This window comes from Argopecten irradians, chromosome 7 (genome assembly GCF_041381155.1).
Source record: "Argopecten irradians isolate NY chromosome 7, Ai_NY, whole genome shotgun sequence".
Taxonomy (NCBI): Eukaryota; Metazoa; Mollusca; class Bivalvia; order Pectinida; family Pectinidae; genus Argopecten; species Argopecten irradians.
This window is the reverse complement of record NC_091140.1, coordinates 27,783,833-27,803,557: the sequence shown is the minus strand read 5'-3', so window position 1 is coordinate 27,803,557 and position 19,725 is coordinate 27,783,833. Positions and strand designations below refer to the sequence as shown.

At 34.1% G+C, this 19,725-nt stretch overlaps 1 protein-coding gene across 2 annotated transcripts; it reads right to left on the bottom strand.

Moving 5' to 3' along the window:
- Positions 1 to 62: 62 nt before the first annotated feature.
- LOC138328038 (heat shock 70 kDa protein 12A-like) lies at positions 63 to 17,877 on the bottom strand. Of its 2 annotated transcripts, XM_069274624.1 has the most exons (7): positions 17,770 to 17,856; positions 17,110 to 17,224; positions 14,261 to 14,642; positions 13,319 to 13,537; positions 11,224 to 11,380; positions 5,308 to 6,373; positions 63 to 4,044 (listed from the first exon to the last, which is right to left on the bottom strand). In XM_069274624.1, exons 3-7 carry the CDS (start codon positions 14,618 to 14,620, stop codon positions 4,029 to 4,031), a joined length of 1,818 nt encoding a protein of 605 aa, XP_069130725.1. In that variant the 5' UTR covers positions 14,621 to 14,642; positions 17,110 to 17,224; positions 17,770 to 17,856; the 3' UTR covers positions 63 to 4,028. The 2 variants fall into 2 exon arrangements, with proteins under 2 accessions (XP_069130725.1, XP_069130724.1); XM_069274623.1 differs by lacking the exon at positions 17,110 to 17,224 and having other exon boundaries at positions 17,770 to 17,877.
- Positions 17,878 to 19,725: the final 1,848 nt, after the last annotated feature.

Sequence of the window (19,725 nt, the reverse complement as noted above, 5' to 3'; positions counted from 1 at the left end):
TGCACTTTGTTTATTTAGGTCTGTATTCAGAAAGCAGTGCAAAATAATAAAAGAAACAAAAGTTGTAAGATCACAGTTTAATCTAGGGAATGATGTCGACAATGTGTTAATTAAAAACGCTCACACTCGCGTATTTGCTTATACAACTGTACAACAATTCATGGTCTGTTTCATTCCATGAAAATCAGGTGTTTGTAAAATTGTGATATAAATCCCTTCCAAGCTTAAAATTATATGTGCCGTATTTTTCATACTAACGAATCAAGATAAGCTTTTAATATGTTATTCATCACCAAAAGTTACCAACATTTTGAAAATAACAGTACTTTCAATACATTTGTTTGAATTTTACAAATACAAATCAGAGCAGATAATGATTTTTAGCAGCACTGCAAAAAATCATTTTATGTACATTTATAGTGGAGCGAAATGAGTACCCACGGCCAGACCATGAAGCCAAATTGTGGTCTACAACTTCATTTCACATTTTACAGTGTTATTAGTATTTGTAAAATTATTTCTACATAAAATTTCCACCTAAACATACATAAGGCATAAAAAACAACAGTTTTACAGTACATAATTTTTTGTGTTGTAACTAACGTTTATGAGGCATCTGAATCCATTTGAATAATTTTCACGGCTTAATTTATCAAACCTTAAGGTTTTCAATAGATTAATGAAGAAAAATTAACATGCCAAAACTTTCAACTAGTTATGGCACATATAACTTTAAAAGCCAGAAATCGACGAAAACATTGCGGTGTATTACGTTTTTAGTTTGATTTGCATGATAGACATTATCATAATATATACAATACACACACTCAGTCTATGTTCATACAAAATACAATATTCATAATCATATGTCTGCAAAAAAAAATTTCGGCGAAGAAATCAAACCGTATTATTAGTTTTCTCATATTTCAATGCAACATTTAATTACTGGTCAAAATCAACTCGTTTAGCTTTTTGATTTGTCTCTTCACAGGATAAGATGTTGCTATATTTCATTAATTTTTTGGAATTTTTTATTTGAAGTATTTTCGTGTGATTATGATTTTTTTGAATTGCAGAATGCTAAAGTATGTGTATAAATTGCAGTATTATCATCACCGTGACACATGCATCTTGAACAGTAAGTAAACAACATGTGTCACAATAACCATGATTCAATGCGTGTCATGTCGTCATCTGGTGAAATGCATAGTTTACAACCAGCTCTAGGGTAAAACACTATGAAGAAAATAATATTAACAAATAATTCTGACCATCACAAGTTTGATTAACAGAGCTACAAAATGTAACGTCCTTCTTCTTGATTTAACAACACCAGTACACTTCAAAGTTGACATATCCAATGTAATATGGCCACTCCATGTACATGTAATAATACTCATTAGACAAATGATATGATAATTTATCACAGGAAACAGTAACATTTTCTGACTTCTCAATTCATTTGATTTAAAGATATTCATTCTAGAAATAACAAATAACAAGGGATTAGGCACAATGTATTACAACTCTTTTACACTATATACCACTCAATGTATATACATTGTATTTGATAGCATCAATTCATACTCTGTACGAAAAACATTTCTATGGCAAAAGGTAGCTTTGAATGTTAAATTGGAGTTATTTCTACTAAAACATAATAAGGGACTAATTTATAAAGCATAGTTATAAAAAAAGGAAATAACACTCTTTAAAAGAAACATGTACTTAAAGTTTTCGTTTGAATGTTCTCAAACCAAATACATAATTATGAAATATAAACAAAACTTCATTCACTAAAATATTAAATAAAATATCAATATAATAATCATATATAAAAACAAATTAAAATGATAATCAACAAGAATTTCACGGAAGTGGATGTGTCGCCTGCAAAGCATCACAAAAAATAGTTATTTACTGTTGAAAATACATGTATTGTTAATAATTAGGGGAAGTTATTAAGTCTAGTAACTTTTGCAAATATCGATGGATTTTGACCAGTATCAATCCCATCTAAGAACTCATTGAAATAAAGCAATACGCCAAATTTGGTTGAAATCGGACAATAACTACTAAAGTTATCGAGCAGCAACCATGTTTTGACGATTTTAAAGTCCCATAACTCTAAAAAATATTGAAGGATTTTGACCAGTATCGCACCCATCTAAGATCTCATTAATATAAAGCTATTTATAACATTTGGTTGAAATTGGACAATAAATATTAAAGATGCTCCACCGCTGACAAATGGTATTTTTTCGCTATCAAAAACAGGAGCAGATGATTTTGTATTTTTCTTCAGTTGCAAAAGTTACTTACTTTACACATTGCCACCATTGAAAAGTTTGAGCTTCTAATTTTACTTCAAGTTAAAAATATGAAAAATAATTAATTGCATCCCGAAAAAATTCCGTATCACTATATCCTATATGGAATGAAGTACTAATTGCGCATGTACCAATGGCGAAATAAATTATTTTATATTATTTTTTGTGTTAATTAGACATATATAAACAGGATTAAACACCAATTATTGTTCAAATGATGAATATCATTTATGCTCTGTCGGCGGTGGAGCATCTTTAAAGTTATGGAGCGGAAACCATGGATACATCTGTTTTGACGATTTTAAAGTCCAGACAGATTTTGACCATTATCGAACTCATCTGAGATCTCATTGATATTAAGCAATTAACAAAATTTGGTTGAAATCGGACAATAAATAATTAAGTTATCGCACGGAAACCGTTTTCCGGACGCCGATGACTCTGACACCGACATATAGTGATACCTAAGTGTAAGTACTAGTACTAGTGTCGCCCTTGCGTTGCAGGCGACACAAAAACTGTAGACAAACAGATCTTCCGGCAACTTCATTTGCTATTGTCGTTGTCATGCCTAATGAATTTTTCATCGAGATTTGACTCGTACAGATTTTTGTATTTCACTCATATGAAATTCAAATTTATATTTGACTCATATGGATTTTATATTGGACTCTCATCGAAATTAAATTTGGCTCAAATATATTTTACATTTGACTTCCATGGATTTTATATTTGAGTCAAATATATCTTATAAAGGTAGCAGTGATTGATCCATTCAAATTCACCATGAAATCCATTAAATCTAATCTCAGTATTAGTATAAAAGTATTTTATTTCATAGTAATTTGTAACTACACTCAGTAACTTGAATTTATCCTCTAAATTTGGAAATCAAGTGGAATACAAATGTGTGAAAATAACTTCACATAACAAAAAGTTGAAAGACTTTTAGGTCACCACATGAGTTAAATATATACATATGCATTTCATGCTTTAATAACTTAAATGATCCCTACTATTATGACATTCATAAACCTTCATTTGTTGATTGTGTGCATCATATAACACTATCACTACTGACTGTATATGATAGCCAACGTGTTGACAAGAGGAAGTCTTTTGAAGAATATACAACAGTTGAACATTCTTGACTTTTAAGCATTCATTTGGACCTTTTAAGTATATCTAAACCATTTAAAAAATTGCAACACATCATTCAAGATTCAATGTACTTGTAGTCCAATACCACGACCCTTGTTCTCGTGGTGGACACCATATTTACCAGACATTCAAACCATCCTTGAACTTAAAAGTTTGTAAAGGTTGTAAATAAAATTGCTGACCTTGCTCTTTTATTACTTCAGCTAAAATGTCATGACCATAAAACATGTCTATGGCACATTCTGTATGAAGACTTCAATCATATAGTTTTTAAAGAAAGGTTATAACATCATATACATGTACATGAACAAATGGTGAAGACATTCGATCACCAATACACAGAACATTAGCATTAAAGATACTGTTCATTTTGTATGTAAAATGTATATATAACCAATGAAAACATCCAAATCTTCCTCAATGTGTATATAATATGTATCCGGCAGGAAGAGCTCCTTAATGTTAATCTTCGAAAGGCCCCAAATGAATCCTGTCGACAGTTTTAGCCAGTGGAAGTCACTTTATTTCAGTCTGTCGTCAGATTTGGTTCCCGCTTCAATTGAAAACAGAAAACAAATAAGTATAATAGAATACATATATATATAAACATTTTCCTTTTTTCTCAATACTGTTTTAAAAGTAATACATTATTACCAGTATTTAATACTAGTGATTACTTTAAACAAAAATAACCAACATTAGTTTTATCTAAAAAAATATGAGAGAATTTTTTTTTTTATTGTATTCCGTCTTTGCATATTACAGATTTAGCTCCCTTGCGGGTAGGTATCAATTGTTCTTTTATACCTACGGGTGTAATACTGGCTGGTCCAGGGCAATACACTCATGCCGCCTGAGGCTGTATTGCATGGCTACCCATGCAATAATGCCTGGTGACCTCACGGTGTCAACGAAATTTCTATTTCTTCGGTAAAATTTTATCATTTTTTTTACCAACTTGACTGGTTTTACTATAATAGATGCAAACAACGGAATTTTTGTTGAAAATGTCACGTAATTTTTCATGTAAGAAAAATTTGCTTTCAGTCGAAGATTTATTTCAAAATGACGGGATATTATACATGTAGTTGTAAAATAGCAATAAAACGATGAATGAGTCTTATATTACGTGATTATTTTGTGAGCGCAATTTACGCTGTTTTTCTTCGAAATGTATGACGTTACGCTAGCAAATACATGAGGTCACAATCGATACCTATCCGCAAGGGTAGATAACTCTGTAATATGCAAATACAGAATATTCAATGTAGGACATCTTTTTACATCGTGAATATTGATTAGAACTCAAAACTAAGGCTCATTGATTATGAGAGGTTTAAGAAAACATTCAGAGTATTACATTTCATGAAAATTCTTAATGGTCAATGATCTAAAAAAAACTAACAATTTGTTAGTCAATTTGCTACCTTAACTTACATGTAGAATGAGCCTATACTATCATATCCACATAGACACTCTAATATAGATGTTTCAAATTGAATCACACTAAGAAACCTGGTAATTATAGAAATAGATAGAGAATTGATACAAGGTGAACTTTGAAATTGGGCTAATAGAATGTTTATCTGGGCTAGTAAAACATGTTTCTAATAAACCTTTGCTAGTGCAAAATGTTCAGAATTGTACACCCATGTGGTTAATATTGTCAATGCATACTAAAGTCTGATTAACAAAAATTGTTCTATTAGACTCTACATGATGTTACATCGGATTTAAGAAGTCGGTAATATACATGTATAAGAAATATAATTATACGCTGAAACTAACAAATGCTGCCACAGCTTTAGATACTTACAGAAGGTTGAGGGTAGCTTCAAATTCTTGACCAGTAGATAAGTCCTTGGCTTTGACCCTTAATTCTGTCTCTCCAAAGATCAGCGTCTCTTCAATCTCTACAGCTTGTGTACTGTTGGTAGGTCTTGTGAATGGCACGGTTAGGATCCCAAGCTGACTACAGCTGGCATCATCTACAAACTGGGGGTCACGTTCTGTAGAGGCAAACACAGTACACTCCAGAGTATTGTCAGAGGGGTTCAGCACTTGAAAGACTTGTGACTCTCTATGACCTGGTGTCACCTGTTGTCCAATCTCAATGAATTTGAAAAACACATCCCGGCAGCGAACTGATGTTCCTACCGTCACTCTCTTAGATGCTGGATGAAACCTGTCATTAAACATTGGCCAGCTCTGTATTCCATATGTGTATCTGGCAACACGACCAGATATCGCTCGTGGAATGTGACCACAAAGCACAGCGCCTTTAAGTACCGCCAGACCAGCTTCTTCAGGTATGATGATCCGTTTTTGAGTTAGTCTGTTTTTAATTTTTTCTTGTAGGATTTCACATTCTGAGAATCCACCAACCATCAAAATGTTTTTCACATGTGAAAAGTTGCTTTGGTACAAGATACTTTCCATATGTTTGATAATACCGTCAATGGCGGGGTCGAAAAACTTGACAAAGCATGAGTGAGAAATATGCAGCTTTTGTTTGGCAAAGTTGACATCATTGCCGTATACTGAATTTTCTACCACATCTTTGAAAGTCGACTTCTGTCCTTTAACTGATGACGTCTTCACCAAATTTGTCAAGGAAACTGGCATAGTCATGACTACTTTGTTTGTTTTCCCATTGCTTACAGCCCTTTTCTTTGTTTCAAATTCCCTGAAAATGTCAATGTAGTCATCCATACACTTGAGTTTGAAAGTTTGCATTGCTTCTTTACCAATAATGTCTTCCAAAAATGACTTGAAAGCATCGTCCACATTTTTGCCCCCGAATGCACCTCCTGTGGCGGCAAGCAGCTCTTTTAGAGAGCCATCCATTTGTTTCTCATGGACTGTAATGTCAGCAGTTCCGCCTGTTGAAAGTGTAGTAAAGTAAAAGTTACGGATAGAACATTAAACTCCATTCAAAAAGGTAACTTAAATTCCAAACACTCAAACTGCAATAATAAGTTATTTTATATTGCAAAATAATGCTAAAAAATAATTTAGACAAGGACATAGTCATTCAGATCCCCCGCCAATGGAGATATCAAAGCTGAAGTAAGTTTGATTGTGGAGACTTATATATGTGTATGAAAAAAACCAGGAAAAAGGAAATTGAGCTAAAGAAAGATGGAGTATAATTCAAGTAGAGTGGGGCTGCAATTGTTGAATCAGGTATACAGCCTTGACATTTATACACAAAGATGGGTTGAGTTTTGCAAAATAACAATTACTATTTACCATGATATTTTCAGCAATGTTTCCATGGTAACGGAAAAAGTGCAAAAAATGAAAACCTAAAAATAGCAAAAGGTACTACTAGACCATAAAAAGAATGTGTCTATGAAGTTTCATGGAAATATCTCTGCTGGTTTTTGAGTTCTGCTCCGGAAATGAACCTGCTACAAAAATATGATATTTTCAGCAATGTTTCTATGGTTACAGAAAAAAGCACAAAAAGTGAAAACCTAAAAATAGCAAAAGGCACTACTAGACCATAAGAACAATGTGTCTATGAAGTTTCATGGAAATATCTCTGTTGGTTTTAGAGTTGTGCTCCAGAAACGATTCTTACACAAAAATCTGTCATTTTCAGCAATGTTTCCATGGTTACAGAAAAAAGTACAAAAAGTGAAAACCTTAAAATAGCAAAAAGCACTACTAGACCATAAGACTAATGTGCCTATGGAGTTCCGTGCATATATCTCAACTGGTTTTCCAGTTATGCTGCGGAAACGAACCTGGTACAAAAATATGATACTTTCAGCAATGTTCCATGGTTACGGAAAAAGTGCAAAAATTGAAAACCTAAAAAATAGCAAAAAGCACTACTAGACTATAAGAACAATGTGTCTATGAAGTTTCATGGAAATATCTCTGCTGGTTTTAGAGTTGTGCTCCAGAAACGATTCTTACACAAAAATCTGCCATTTTCAGCAATGTTTCCATGGTTACAGAAAAAAGTACAAAAAGTGAAAACCTTAAAATAGCAAAAGGCACTACTAGACCATAAGACTAATGTGCCTATGTAGTTCCGTGCATATATCTCAACTGGTTTTCCAGTTATGCTGCGGAAACGAACCTGGTACAAAAATATGATATTTTCAGCAATGTTTCCATGGTTACGGAAAAAGTGCAAAAAATTAAAACCTAAAAATAGCAAAAGGCACTACTAGACCATAAGAACAATGTGTCTATGAAGTTTCATGGAAATATCTCTGCTGGTTTTAGAGTTATGCTCCGGAAACGATTCTTACACAAAAATATGCCATTTTCAGCAATGTTTCCATGGTTACAGAAAAAAGTACAAAAAGTGAAAACCTTAAAATAGCAATAGGCACAACTAGACCATAAGACCAATGTGTCTATGAAGTTTCGTGGAAATATCTCTTCTGGTTTTAGAGTTATGCTCCGGAAACGAACCTGGTACAAAAATATGATATTTTCAGCAATGTTTCCATGGTTACGGAAAAAATGCAAAAAATGAAAACCTAAAAATAGCAAAAGGCACTACTAGACCATAAGACCAATGTGTGTATGAAGTTTCGTGGAAATATCTCTACTGGATTTAGAGTTATGCTCCGAAAACCATTTGTCGGACAGACGGACAGACAGAACCCATTTGTATATCCCCCGCCAACTTCGTTGGGCGGGGGATAATAAGATACATTATATTAAGTAAGTACAGTTATTCTCAGACCATATCTATTTCAATTCTGACATTTGTATCGTCTTCTGCTGTGTAAAAGCTAGTATCACAGATATGTTCATTTGTGTGTTCAAATGTTCATAATCTTGGTCAGATAAGATTCAAACTAGAACTATATGACCCATTGACTAACTAATACAATGATATAATCTCTAATATAATTATAATTTTCAAATTAGTAAGTTACCTACCGTATTCGCTGTAATTAGCACCCAGGACACTTAAATAATTGTAGTAAAGGGGGGCCCTTACACAGGTGTTCGTTTCTAATATAAGTATACGTATAATACTGGGTCAAGGTCTATAACTCGGCCGGCCATATGACACTACCCAATTTCAGAAAAAGTATGATTATTAACTAACCGTATAGGATATGACAATAGGAATACTCTCAATCGACAGCCAGATAATTTATCTTTAATTTGGTATATGACACATTAGTACATCACATGACAGAATACTGGATTCTGATTGGCTACGCACATGGGTACTATTTGCAATAGTGCCCGGGCAAGCGGGCACTATTGAAGTGGCGCGAAATTGAACGTGAATGTATTGTGACGTCACCATTACCTGACGTCATTATAACGTTGCGCTTCGACCAAGACGTCAAGATGGCGGACAGGCTGTTGTGTACGGGGATGGAAGCAAATGATGCTTTTCTACAGAAGACAGTTCAGTCATGTTCTATATTGATCTACTTTTAATCTTCGTGAAGCTGAATCGCGTTCACAGATTTCTGCGACAATTCATATGTTGTACTTTTAATGTGGTGTGGAAATGGAGATAGCGTTGCGAGGTGTTGCTTGACGTGCTTCTGTTACGATGACATGAAACGGTCTCATGATAGATGATGTACTAAACCCATTATGGCCTGGTTGAGAGGGCACTATTGCCTCATAGTATTGTCTCGTGATGACACTATTCCATCCCTCGACAATACTATGAAGCAATAGTGCCCTCTCAACCAGGCCATAATAGATAAATATAAATCATGCCTTATAAATGTCACTAGGTATCCAGAAACATCGGAAAACAGCCAGATTTCAACTGGTCGGACACTGTGGTGTCCTCAGATAAACACGCCAGGGCTCTAATGGGTAGCTCAAAAACCATTGCATGTCAACACTTCAGCGTCATAGGAGTTATAGACATTGACCCAGTCTTATACTTATATTAGAAACGAACACCTGTGCCCTTATTAGTGAACCAAGGTATAAGTTGTGGACGAAAATATCAGCAATATTTTAATTCCTTTATATAATGCATGTTAATGACAATATATACTAGTTAAAGATGCTCCACCGCCGACAGAGCATAAACGATACTTATCATTTGAATAATAATTGGTGTTAAATCGTGTATATATATGTTTAATTAATACAAAAAATAACATGAAATAGTTTATTTTGCTTTCGGTGTATGCGCAATCAGTACATCTTTTCATATAGGACAGATTTTTTCGTGATGCAATTAATTATTTTTGATATTTTGATTTTGAATTAAAATTAGAAGGTCAAACTTTTCAATGGTGGTAATGGTGTAAAGTAAGTAAATTTTGTAACTGAAGAAAAATACTAAATTGTCTGATCCTACTTTTGATAGTGAAAAAATACTGTTTGTCAGCCATTGAACATCTTTAAGTTATTATGTTCACAATATAATAATATTGCAAAGGGCAATAACTCTTCTAGATACAAGCAAATTCGTGGAATTTCCATCCCCCACTTTCAGGACATATTGTAGGTAAACATTATTGAGGTTAGGTTTAACCTTGGTTGAAACAGAAAAAGGGAACTGAAGTCTTATTCGGAAGTAAGATGTGTAAAATAATGTCCGCTGAAAGTGACTATTAAACTTGGCTGAGCTCTTAAGGCATTTAACTTTGATACTACCTTTTAAGAAAATCAGTTTACATTTGTTACAGTTATTGCACAGGAAAATGACAGAAAATGATGTTTTAAATACATCAAAAGGCCATAACTCCACTACATAATGTTAGCCAAAATTGGCAATCGAACTTGGCCAAGCCCTTAAGACATTTGACCTTGTTACCAAGTTTGAAGAAAATTGGTTAATATTTATTAAAGTTATTGCAGGGAAATGGCAGAAAATGACTTTTTTTTATTAAATCAAAGGGCAATAACTCTGCTAAAACAAGGCATTTAATTTTGTTACCAAGTTTTAACAATATTAGTTTTTACATTTGTTAGTTAATACACAGAAACTGCAGAAAAATGACATTTGTAGTAAATTAAAGGGCAATAACTCTGATAAATAACATCCGTTGAAAAAGTTGATCGAATCTGGCCAGGCACTTAATGCATTTAGCCTTGTTACCAAGTTTGAAGGAAATCGATTAATATTTATTACAGTTATTGTACAGAAGTGGCAGAAACTGACATTTTTTTAATTAAACAAAGGGCCATAACTCCGCTAAATAAGGTCCGTTGAAAGTCGCTATTGAACTTGGCGGCATCCTTAAGGCATTTTACCTTGTCACCAAGTTTGAGGAAAATTGGTTTATATTTGTTACAGTTATTGCACGGAAAGGAAGTGTGACAGACAGGCGGACAGACAGACAGACAAACTCAAATATCGCCCGTTTTGGTTAAAGCAGGGGATAAAATGAGCCTTTAATCCTATTGGTTTGTTACATGTAATGCTACATGAAGATACTATCAAAAACAAGACTATATTTGACAGAATTGAACCATAACAGTGTATTTGAGTTATTTGATAGCTACATGTAGGGTAAAAATTGCATAAAGCCCAAGTCATTTTAGTTTATTTTATGAAGTTTTTTTTTAATGTATATCTTTAAATGGGTATTAAAAAGCTAGGGTAAAATTCTTATCTACAATATGCTACAGATCTAACACAGAAAAATGTTGGGTTTAAAAGAAAGTTGTATCAGGCAAGTGAAAGGTGATCCTTATCGATATATAAAGATATTTACATGCGAAGAAAGATAACTGTGTAATATGCAAAGAAGGAATAGATAGTACTTACCTCCAAGATCCACAACCATATAAGCATCCCCCGATCTGGCTGTCTTCTTGAAGAGCTCCTTCTCCCCATTTTCAGTGTCCACAGAATGATGTTGACAATACAGAGAGGCAGCCTCTGGCTCCAGGGCAATAGAGAAATTGTCAGGGGATATCCCTGCCTAGAATTGGTATATTAAAAAATTTAAATTATCCTTTAATATATATGTTATTATCTCACAATAGTTTTCACATAATTATCAATCTATGTTCATAGAATCCTTAAAAATAATACAATTGATTCATAAGTTCTCTTTATAAATCTCATAATCAATTACCCGGTAGCATAATTTTTGCTTTTACCAACACAATGAAGCTATATTGTTAAAAAATTAATGAACATTTTACAAATGAAGCTATATTGTTAAAAAATTAATGAACATTTTAATTCTAGAAAGTATTAGTATATATTAAATGACATGTTACATTTATCATTTCAAAGTTCCTAATTTAAAAATCTGCATATTAATTCAATTTATTTAATGGCATTTATGTATAATTTTTCAAGATATTTCACAGAACATTTTAATAATTATGTTGATTTAATTAATCCAATGTCAAGATTAATCATGCATAAAATTATCATAAAGATGCTTATGTTCAATATTATAGTCACAATATATGTCTCAGCTATAGAGAGAACTTCTCCATATATCTTGATTAATTTTGGTTGAGCATCACGCTAGTAAGCCAAATGCCAAAGCTCACCTAACGATGGCAGTGATTACATGTATGTTTATGTCAAAGTCTGCACTCTGTTACAATTGATTTACACAAAAATACCCTATCAAAAGTGAAGGTTTTTTATCACATCTAAATACAGCTGGAGACTTTAAGTTGTACTTCTTGTAATTTTCACCATCACAAACTCTCATAAAACATACAATGTGTGAATAGAGATGCTTATATATGATGGTAGATCCATGAAAGCACCAATATAATATTGACATATAGTGGTAAATGTTGCATGAAATATCACACGTTTTGAAAGAACCACCACAGTCAACGACATGTTTCAAACTTTCGGGTAATATCGGGAAACCAAGTTGCATCACATGGTCAATATCAGCATTACCCGTACAGATCAGAATAGATCGGACCACTTCCGAGCTATTTTAACCATGTACTTGCTAAAATCAATATTTTATTTTAATTGTTTAATAACTTTGCGAATATGAACTTCACAAAAGTCGGTAAATATCGAAAGTTTAAAACAAGAGGCGGAGCAAAATATGTAGAACACTTTAAATACTTTTTCTATGTCAAAAATACAAAAAGCCACAGACCATACATCTTTAAGTGTGATTGTTTATACCATAGAATAATCGCTATGCACATGATCACCCATATGAATTTTCTGCATGGTTACAGAATAAATGCAGTATAATTACAGCATGAAAATGCAGTATATATGTTAGTTTGCCCTATATAGGTATTTCACAACTTTTGAAACTTTACTACACCATACATAATATATTATATACTGTTTATATACTGAGTATACATGAATATGAATGAATATTGTGGGGATTCATGGGGATGTGGATGTGGCGCAGTGGTAGAAGGCCCAGCTATGTTTGGCTAGGCAACTGGGTGCCGTAGATCGTGAGTTCGAGGCCCAGATAGGGCACGAGTCAATAAATTGTCATGCATTGTTAAATTGTGTTTCTTTGATATTGAATATGAATGAATATAAACTCATGTGAACATTAATGATCGATATATGAAGTGACTGGTAGGGCTACTACATGATCCCAACTTCCCAATCTAGTCATGCGAGCGCCTTTAGCTCTTCCAGTCTTGACACTATCGTGCCAACATATGACTCAAGGACGTGATCATGTATGCCTTCATAGCCAGGTCGTTGATACTTGGCCCTTCCTCCTCAACATGTATCATAAGAGGTAGGGAATACAACTGGATACACCAGTTGCATACATCAGATCGTGTCGGGATCAATGCCTCCAGATAAAACTGGGATTCCCAGTCATTTTATTTAATTTGAACATTAATGATCGGTATAAATAATGTTTCGTAGCTGCAAACACAAAATACTGTACCCGTGTAGCTGCCAGGCGCATGAACTGTTTAGCGTTGTCATTCCAAATAGCTGGGACAGTCAGCACATACTTGATGTCTCTATGTGTAATACCACTGAAGGAATCTTTTAATGACGAGAAAAGGTGGTCCTTCAGGTACTGTATGGCATGTGTGAATACTTCTATTGCAGGTAAAGACTTGCCCATCTCATCCACAACTTCTGTGGTTCTGCTCAAGTCCTTCAAAATAAAAGTCTATTAATGAAAGTCCCTTTTTGAATGGAATTAAGAGTATACAACATATAACTCAAAATCAAAGTAAACAAGAGGCCTAGAGAGCCTGCATCACTCACCTGGTTTGTTATGCCAAGAAATAAGTTCTGAATATTTACCTCCCATTGTTGTTCGTTTCTAATGTAAGTATAAGTTTTATACTTATACTTATATTAGAAACGAATACCTGTGATTGGACCCCACACTTTTTTCTCCAGGAGATCAGAGCCAAGATTTATGCAAATTATTTCCCTTTTCTTCCCCCAGAGGATGTTTCTGGTCAAGTTTGGTTACAGTTACAATCCATATACAACTGTATTATTTATAACAATTTAAAGGATTTACATGAATCTCTAAATTTATACACATTTTTGTAATAATAAAACATTTACTGCTCTCGTTAGAGGGACCAGACATGAAGATTTGTTTCCCCTTTAATTTATAATTCATGTTTCCCTCTGACTACACCTTCGGAAAACATGATTTATCTTGGGGAAACAAATCTTCATGTCTCCCTCACATCAGGGCTATAAATATCTCCCTCAAATCAGGGCAGTAATTGTATAATGTAGTCTTCAATAGTTAAACTATCAAAATAGTGTTTTTATCCGAGAGCAATTGTATTGCAATGGTTCAAATATTGTAGTTGATAGTCACCTATAATAGCTCCATGTATGAGGATAGGCATACCTTATTGTTGTGAAGAACCATCTTGAAGCGATGGAAGTAGTAATACTTATTAAAATCTGGCTTTTCCTTCTCATCATCACTGTCATCATCGTCATCCTCCTGTGCCATGTTGGTGAAGTCATTTTCTGCCTCATAACCAAATGACATGAAGGTCTTATCGGGCTTCAGCAGTAGACATGTTGGTGCTTTATGTGAAATGAGAGATCTTGCACCAGCATTCCAATGATTGGCACTGATTTTTAGGGGGTCCTTCTCAAAGTCATCTTTACCAGAAAATGCATATCCTGAATATGTTGTACCGAAGTCAATGGCGGCAACAAACAGGTTCGGACAGGCGCTTTTCTTCGTCGCTTGTGCCATTTTTATGGTTTCACTGGGTCATCTGCAGGATATCAAAATACACCAAAATATATAAAACAAAACTTCATTGTATTGTGACTTTATTATTTAATGATGCAAAATATATAGCATCAATTGATGTTAGTAAAGCCGGTGTTTGACCAGCTACATTCAGAAAAGTATGGCCACCTCTCTTATATCAGGGTTGTACATGTACATTGATAATACAATAGTGTTAAAACATAAGTAGTATTTCACTATTTTGGTGAGAGTTAAGAAAGATGAAAGTGGCAAGCCTCTGGCATGCCACTTTTGTCTTTATAATCCAAAAAAAAAAAAAAATATAAACAGCTTAAATTTTATGACACTGACCATCCATTCTTTTTATCCTGCAACATTTAAAAAATGCAAAATATAATTTTTGTATTTATCAGTGAAACATTTATTAACATATTCCTATAACAAATCAATATTCAACAACAGGCATAGCCTATATAATATGAGTTCTGTCACTTAAATTACATATCAATGGCCCTTTCCAGAGGGAGCTGTTCTCCTATAGTGTTGTCTGGCGAGACAAATCCCTGAATAGAAAACAAGGCCGGGCCGTATACCTCGCCAGACAACACTTTAGGAGAACTGTTCCCGAGGGAAAGGATCATAATAGATTTAGGACGTCACATGACATTCATTATGACGTCATATATTTGGTCGCGTGCTCATTCTCGGAGGAATATAACTTTGGTATACCGGTAGTTCCCATAGTCAGGTATACTCTTTTGTAGTCAACAAGGACAGGGAACTGTTTAAAAATAGACCATGGCTGTTATCTTATCCCATCCCTAGTAATTATCATGTGATGAACTAAATTTGTTTGAAACTAAAGTGAATGGTCAAAGCTATATATATATACATACCAGACTGGATGTATAGCTGTATAAATGCCGTGCCAGTAGTATAAACTTAATTAGTACAGTTACCTGTGTCTTGCAGTGCTCTAAGCCTATGGTGTTTAATTCTGATCATACAAGTGTAATATGAAATGAAAAGATGCAGCCAGACAGGCTGACTGGGATTCATACCCTAGGACCTCCGAACTCTAGGTTGATGCTCTACTGATTGAGCTACATTGAGATCAGTGATAGTCAACCAAGCCCAGTCTCTGATATATTTAATCAACACATACATGTAACTTTGTAATTTACATTATAAATACATTTACGATGAATGCCACCCCATACAAATGTAAAAAGTTCTACTTGGCCCTCAAATCTATAAAAGGACCTGTTACAGCTACCACTGAATTTTGCAAACAAACCAATTTAGGTGCATTTTATAGTACTATGACAGATAAACCTGTGTAATACCTTCATAAAATTCAAAAAGCCCCAGGGGCCTGTGCTATGAATGACTTAATGTTGCCCTCCTGAGGTGTACACTAGGGTTCCCTAGTGGTAACAAACACCCACATCAGGCAACCTTTCAGCCATCTTGTTGATCTTTGTTGACAAGTAAGTTAAATAGGTCTGTGGAACCTGTACCTGGTAAAATTCAATATGATAAGTTAAAAATAGGACCCAACTTAATTATCAAAATCCAAGATGCTGCCTGTCGGCCATCTTGTTGACCGATCAGTACAAAATAAAGTATGCAAAACTATGGCCCAGAGGGAACCTACATTTTTAATGTGAAATTTGAAACCTACCCCTTCATTACTTTCTGAAAAATATCAAAATCCAAGATGGCGGCATATCGGCCATCTTGTTATATATATGGGTCAAAGAAGTAATATCAACAGGATTTTCCAGATGACACGGGATCCAATCAAACGTTAGTCTGTTGGATACGAATTATCTAATTACTATTATTAATCCGGCCTTCGGCTGCCACTGCCGAAGGGTAACTTGTGATCCATTGTGCTGTATAGTTTAATATTTGTCTACTTTAATTTGTCCCAGATTACTGTTCGTATCCTATTATGTAATTGTGTTCGTTTGGTTTGTCTTGATAAAGAGGCAGATTGCCTCGAAAATTTGACAATTTTGTTTTGTCCACACGGTTGGAAATACTTCCTTGTCCCATATATATACACTGTGTGTGTATATATATATAGCCAATCGATCGGTTCCAAAATGAAACATACACAACTTGGGTCATGTACACAATGTGGCCACAGGCGTCTGCATCTGGTTTTGGAAAAAACAAAATAAACTCTACTATTATATTTTTATCAAGCCAGAAGCAGACGCTACTCCAACAATGTTAGAGGTATAGCACGACGAGACACTTTTGATCATTACGTCGTGTCTAACGATCTCGGTATTGCACATCAGAAGTTTCTCAATATCGAGATCTAATAGTATTGGATTAAAGCTGACGCCTGCGATGTGGCTTACATTTTTAGTCTAGCATTCCTTCTCCTGCTTACATGTAGTCAAGGACGTATATGAGAAGGATAAGTCACACTGGGTTTTGGGGGAGTACAGGAGCTTTTGTGTTTATGCACTGACCGTGACATTGGGCGACCACCTTTTTCCTTTGATATCCGCCGGCGCAGCCTTTGATGTAGCTTGCGGGTGCAAGGGTTACCGTCTTACTTTCTGAAGCGGGCCGTCATTTCATGAGCTGTCGTATTTTTTTTAAAGAAAGTTTAAGACATAGCTTCTAAATCTTCCGTCCTTAAAATAAGTTATAAACGTTGTGAAATTTAATAAACTTTACATTGGTGTTTCGTTTGACTCGATAAGACAAGTATTTGTTGAGAAAAACGGTTTGTATTCCCGGTTCATAGGCGTCTCGCGTGGTGTTTAGTAGGACTAATGTAAAGAGACAGACACGAATCCTTCTCACTTATAAATCCTTGCATGTAGCATTAGGCAGTGGGACACCTGGTTTGACATAGAATGGAATAGGGAGTCGTTCCTATAAATGTGATCACTTGCATCTTACTAACAGAATTTGTAGAAATATTTTTCGACTGGGATTAGGAAAACCTTGAAATATACTTTGTACTTTCCATATCTCTTGCCATTGAATATGATAAATAACTTCCTGCTTGCTACTTTTGGAAGTTTTGTCACTAGTCAAACTGTATATTTTCTTTTAAATTGTAATATCTTAAATACGTGTAGCTCTAAATGTCACAAAATAAATACTTGTATCAAGCTCACCTGCACATTTCCACCTGTACGTACTGACATAACTAGACGATATGTGTAGATACGTACTGCACCACCGGATACGTATTTGTAAGGTCTATGCGCATGCGCTTATGTAGGTAGTCTTTCTCAAGTCCGTATATATAATAGCAGTTGCACACAGCTACATGTACCTATATTGTACATACAAATGTACATGTAATGTACATGTGTATGTGTAATATATATCTAGGTTATTTCCATTGTGTGTTATTTCATTTAAGGTGATTTTTTTATTTTCGTTATATGCAGTCCAACCTATGATGTATGGCATGGTGTGAGTTTATAAATGGTCACAACTCAACATCAGATAATAGCGCAAGACACGGTCCAGTCCATTTTTATTCCTTTTAGGAGGGTGCCATCTGTTCAAATGCAATACGTACTAACATTATGTTCTTCACTTAAGTGAAAACTGTTTTTCCTTAAGTGGTTAAGATAATTAACGTTCATTTCACTTAAGGGACATTGTTTTCCACCAAAGTGAAGCATATATTGCAAAAAAAAAAAAAAAAGTCTTTTAACCTTAAGGTAAAAAGTACGTGTACTTCACTTAGTGAAATAAATTTAGAATATAGTTTGCTTTAAAATGAAGCATTATTTGATGTTAAAATGGCTTGACATAAAGGTCAAAAGTTTTTGCCATTATTTAGAGTTTCGATGTTTTAGCCTTTAAGGCTAAAAATGACCCTAAGTATTGTATTTTAGGACGAAACGGCGTGCCACAAGATAAGACAAGATAGATATACATATACATTTAATTGTACCTTATAAATAAGTTGTCAATTAAAACAAACCTTTCTCTAAACCGGGATATGTTCTGTACATGTAGGAATTCATTACATGCATGTAAGTATATGTACAACGTACATTTCGTACATACAGTGTACTTTGAGTGATATGCGAGTTCCAAAAAATTAAAGCTTTCACTTTTTGATAACTTGAAATATTGGTTATCTTTATTGGAAAAGAAACCGTGTAAAATTATCTATATGAATATAAAAGTAAATGTACTATGTACAAATGCACATATACACATCTACACGTTCTTTTCATAAAAGAACTGAAAATTACAATGCACCAGCCATGATTAACCACCAAAGTTATTGTTAGCCTTGCAACCATTTACCCAGATTTTCGATAAAAAAGTAAAAACTTTGCATGATCTATGCGTGGCCACAAGAAATGAAAGTTGGCTAAGAATGTAGCCCTGGAGAACTCGTATGTCATCACACAATACTGTTATATTAAAATAGAAAAAAACAGTCTGATCAAATTTAAATATGATTTGAATTTCTTTTCACCTGGAACCCAAAATGCATTGTTTTTATGATAATCCGCATATAGCTTCTTATTGATTATTTGCATTTACAATGTATAGAATCATGTATATTAAAGCACTGATATCTTTAAGTAATGATTTCCTGCATTATATTGTAAGTGGTGTCAAATAAAGTTCTTAAGATATATTGAAGTAATTATTTTTCTGAAAACAACCAATTGTGACCTATGTTACTGATTGGAATACAGGTAAATCTCAGGTGACTTTACAGGTGAAAATAAAGACAGTTTATAAAAAACAGTATATAATGGTTGATAAATATGTTGGCGTTCAAAGAACACCCGTATTGAGGGTTGCCAATTTGGACCCTGTTGTGACCATGACCGTAAAATTTTATTTTAGTACCTGAATGTTTCTTGGCCGTCCTATCCTATTTGACATGCTAATTAATTAACAATATTAGGCCACTTACAATTATCATTTGGTTTCATAAAAATTAGGACCAAACTGAAAGTTAACATCCCTTCATGCATGTAACTCAACAGGGACCTGGTCTTAATGTACGTATTAACAAGACTACCTGCTACATGTATACACATACTACATACTACAATAAGCGTAACATTATTCGCGACCGTAGGGCCTAG

What these genes read in the sequence shown, in the direction of transcription:
- LOC138328038 (XM_069274623.1), bottom strand. Translation starts at nt 14,620, where the DNA reads ATGGCACAAGCGACGAAGAAAAGCGCCTGTCCGAACCTGTTTGTTGCC. An exon ending in TGCGCCTGGCAGCTACACGG is followed by an intron (nt 11,381 to 13,318) that starts GTACAGTATTTT and finishes TACCAATTCTAG; the next exon opens with GCAGGGATATCCCCTGACAA. An exon ending in TATGGTTGTGGATCTTGGAG is followed by an intron (nt 6,374 to 11,223) that starts GTAAGTACTATC and finishes CACTTTCAACAG; the next exon opens with GCGGAACTGCTGACATTACA.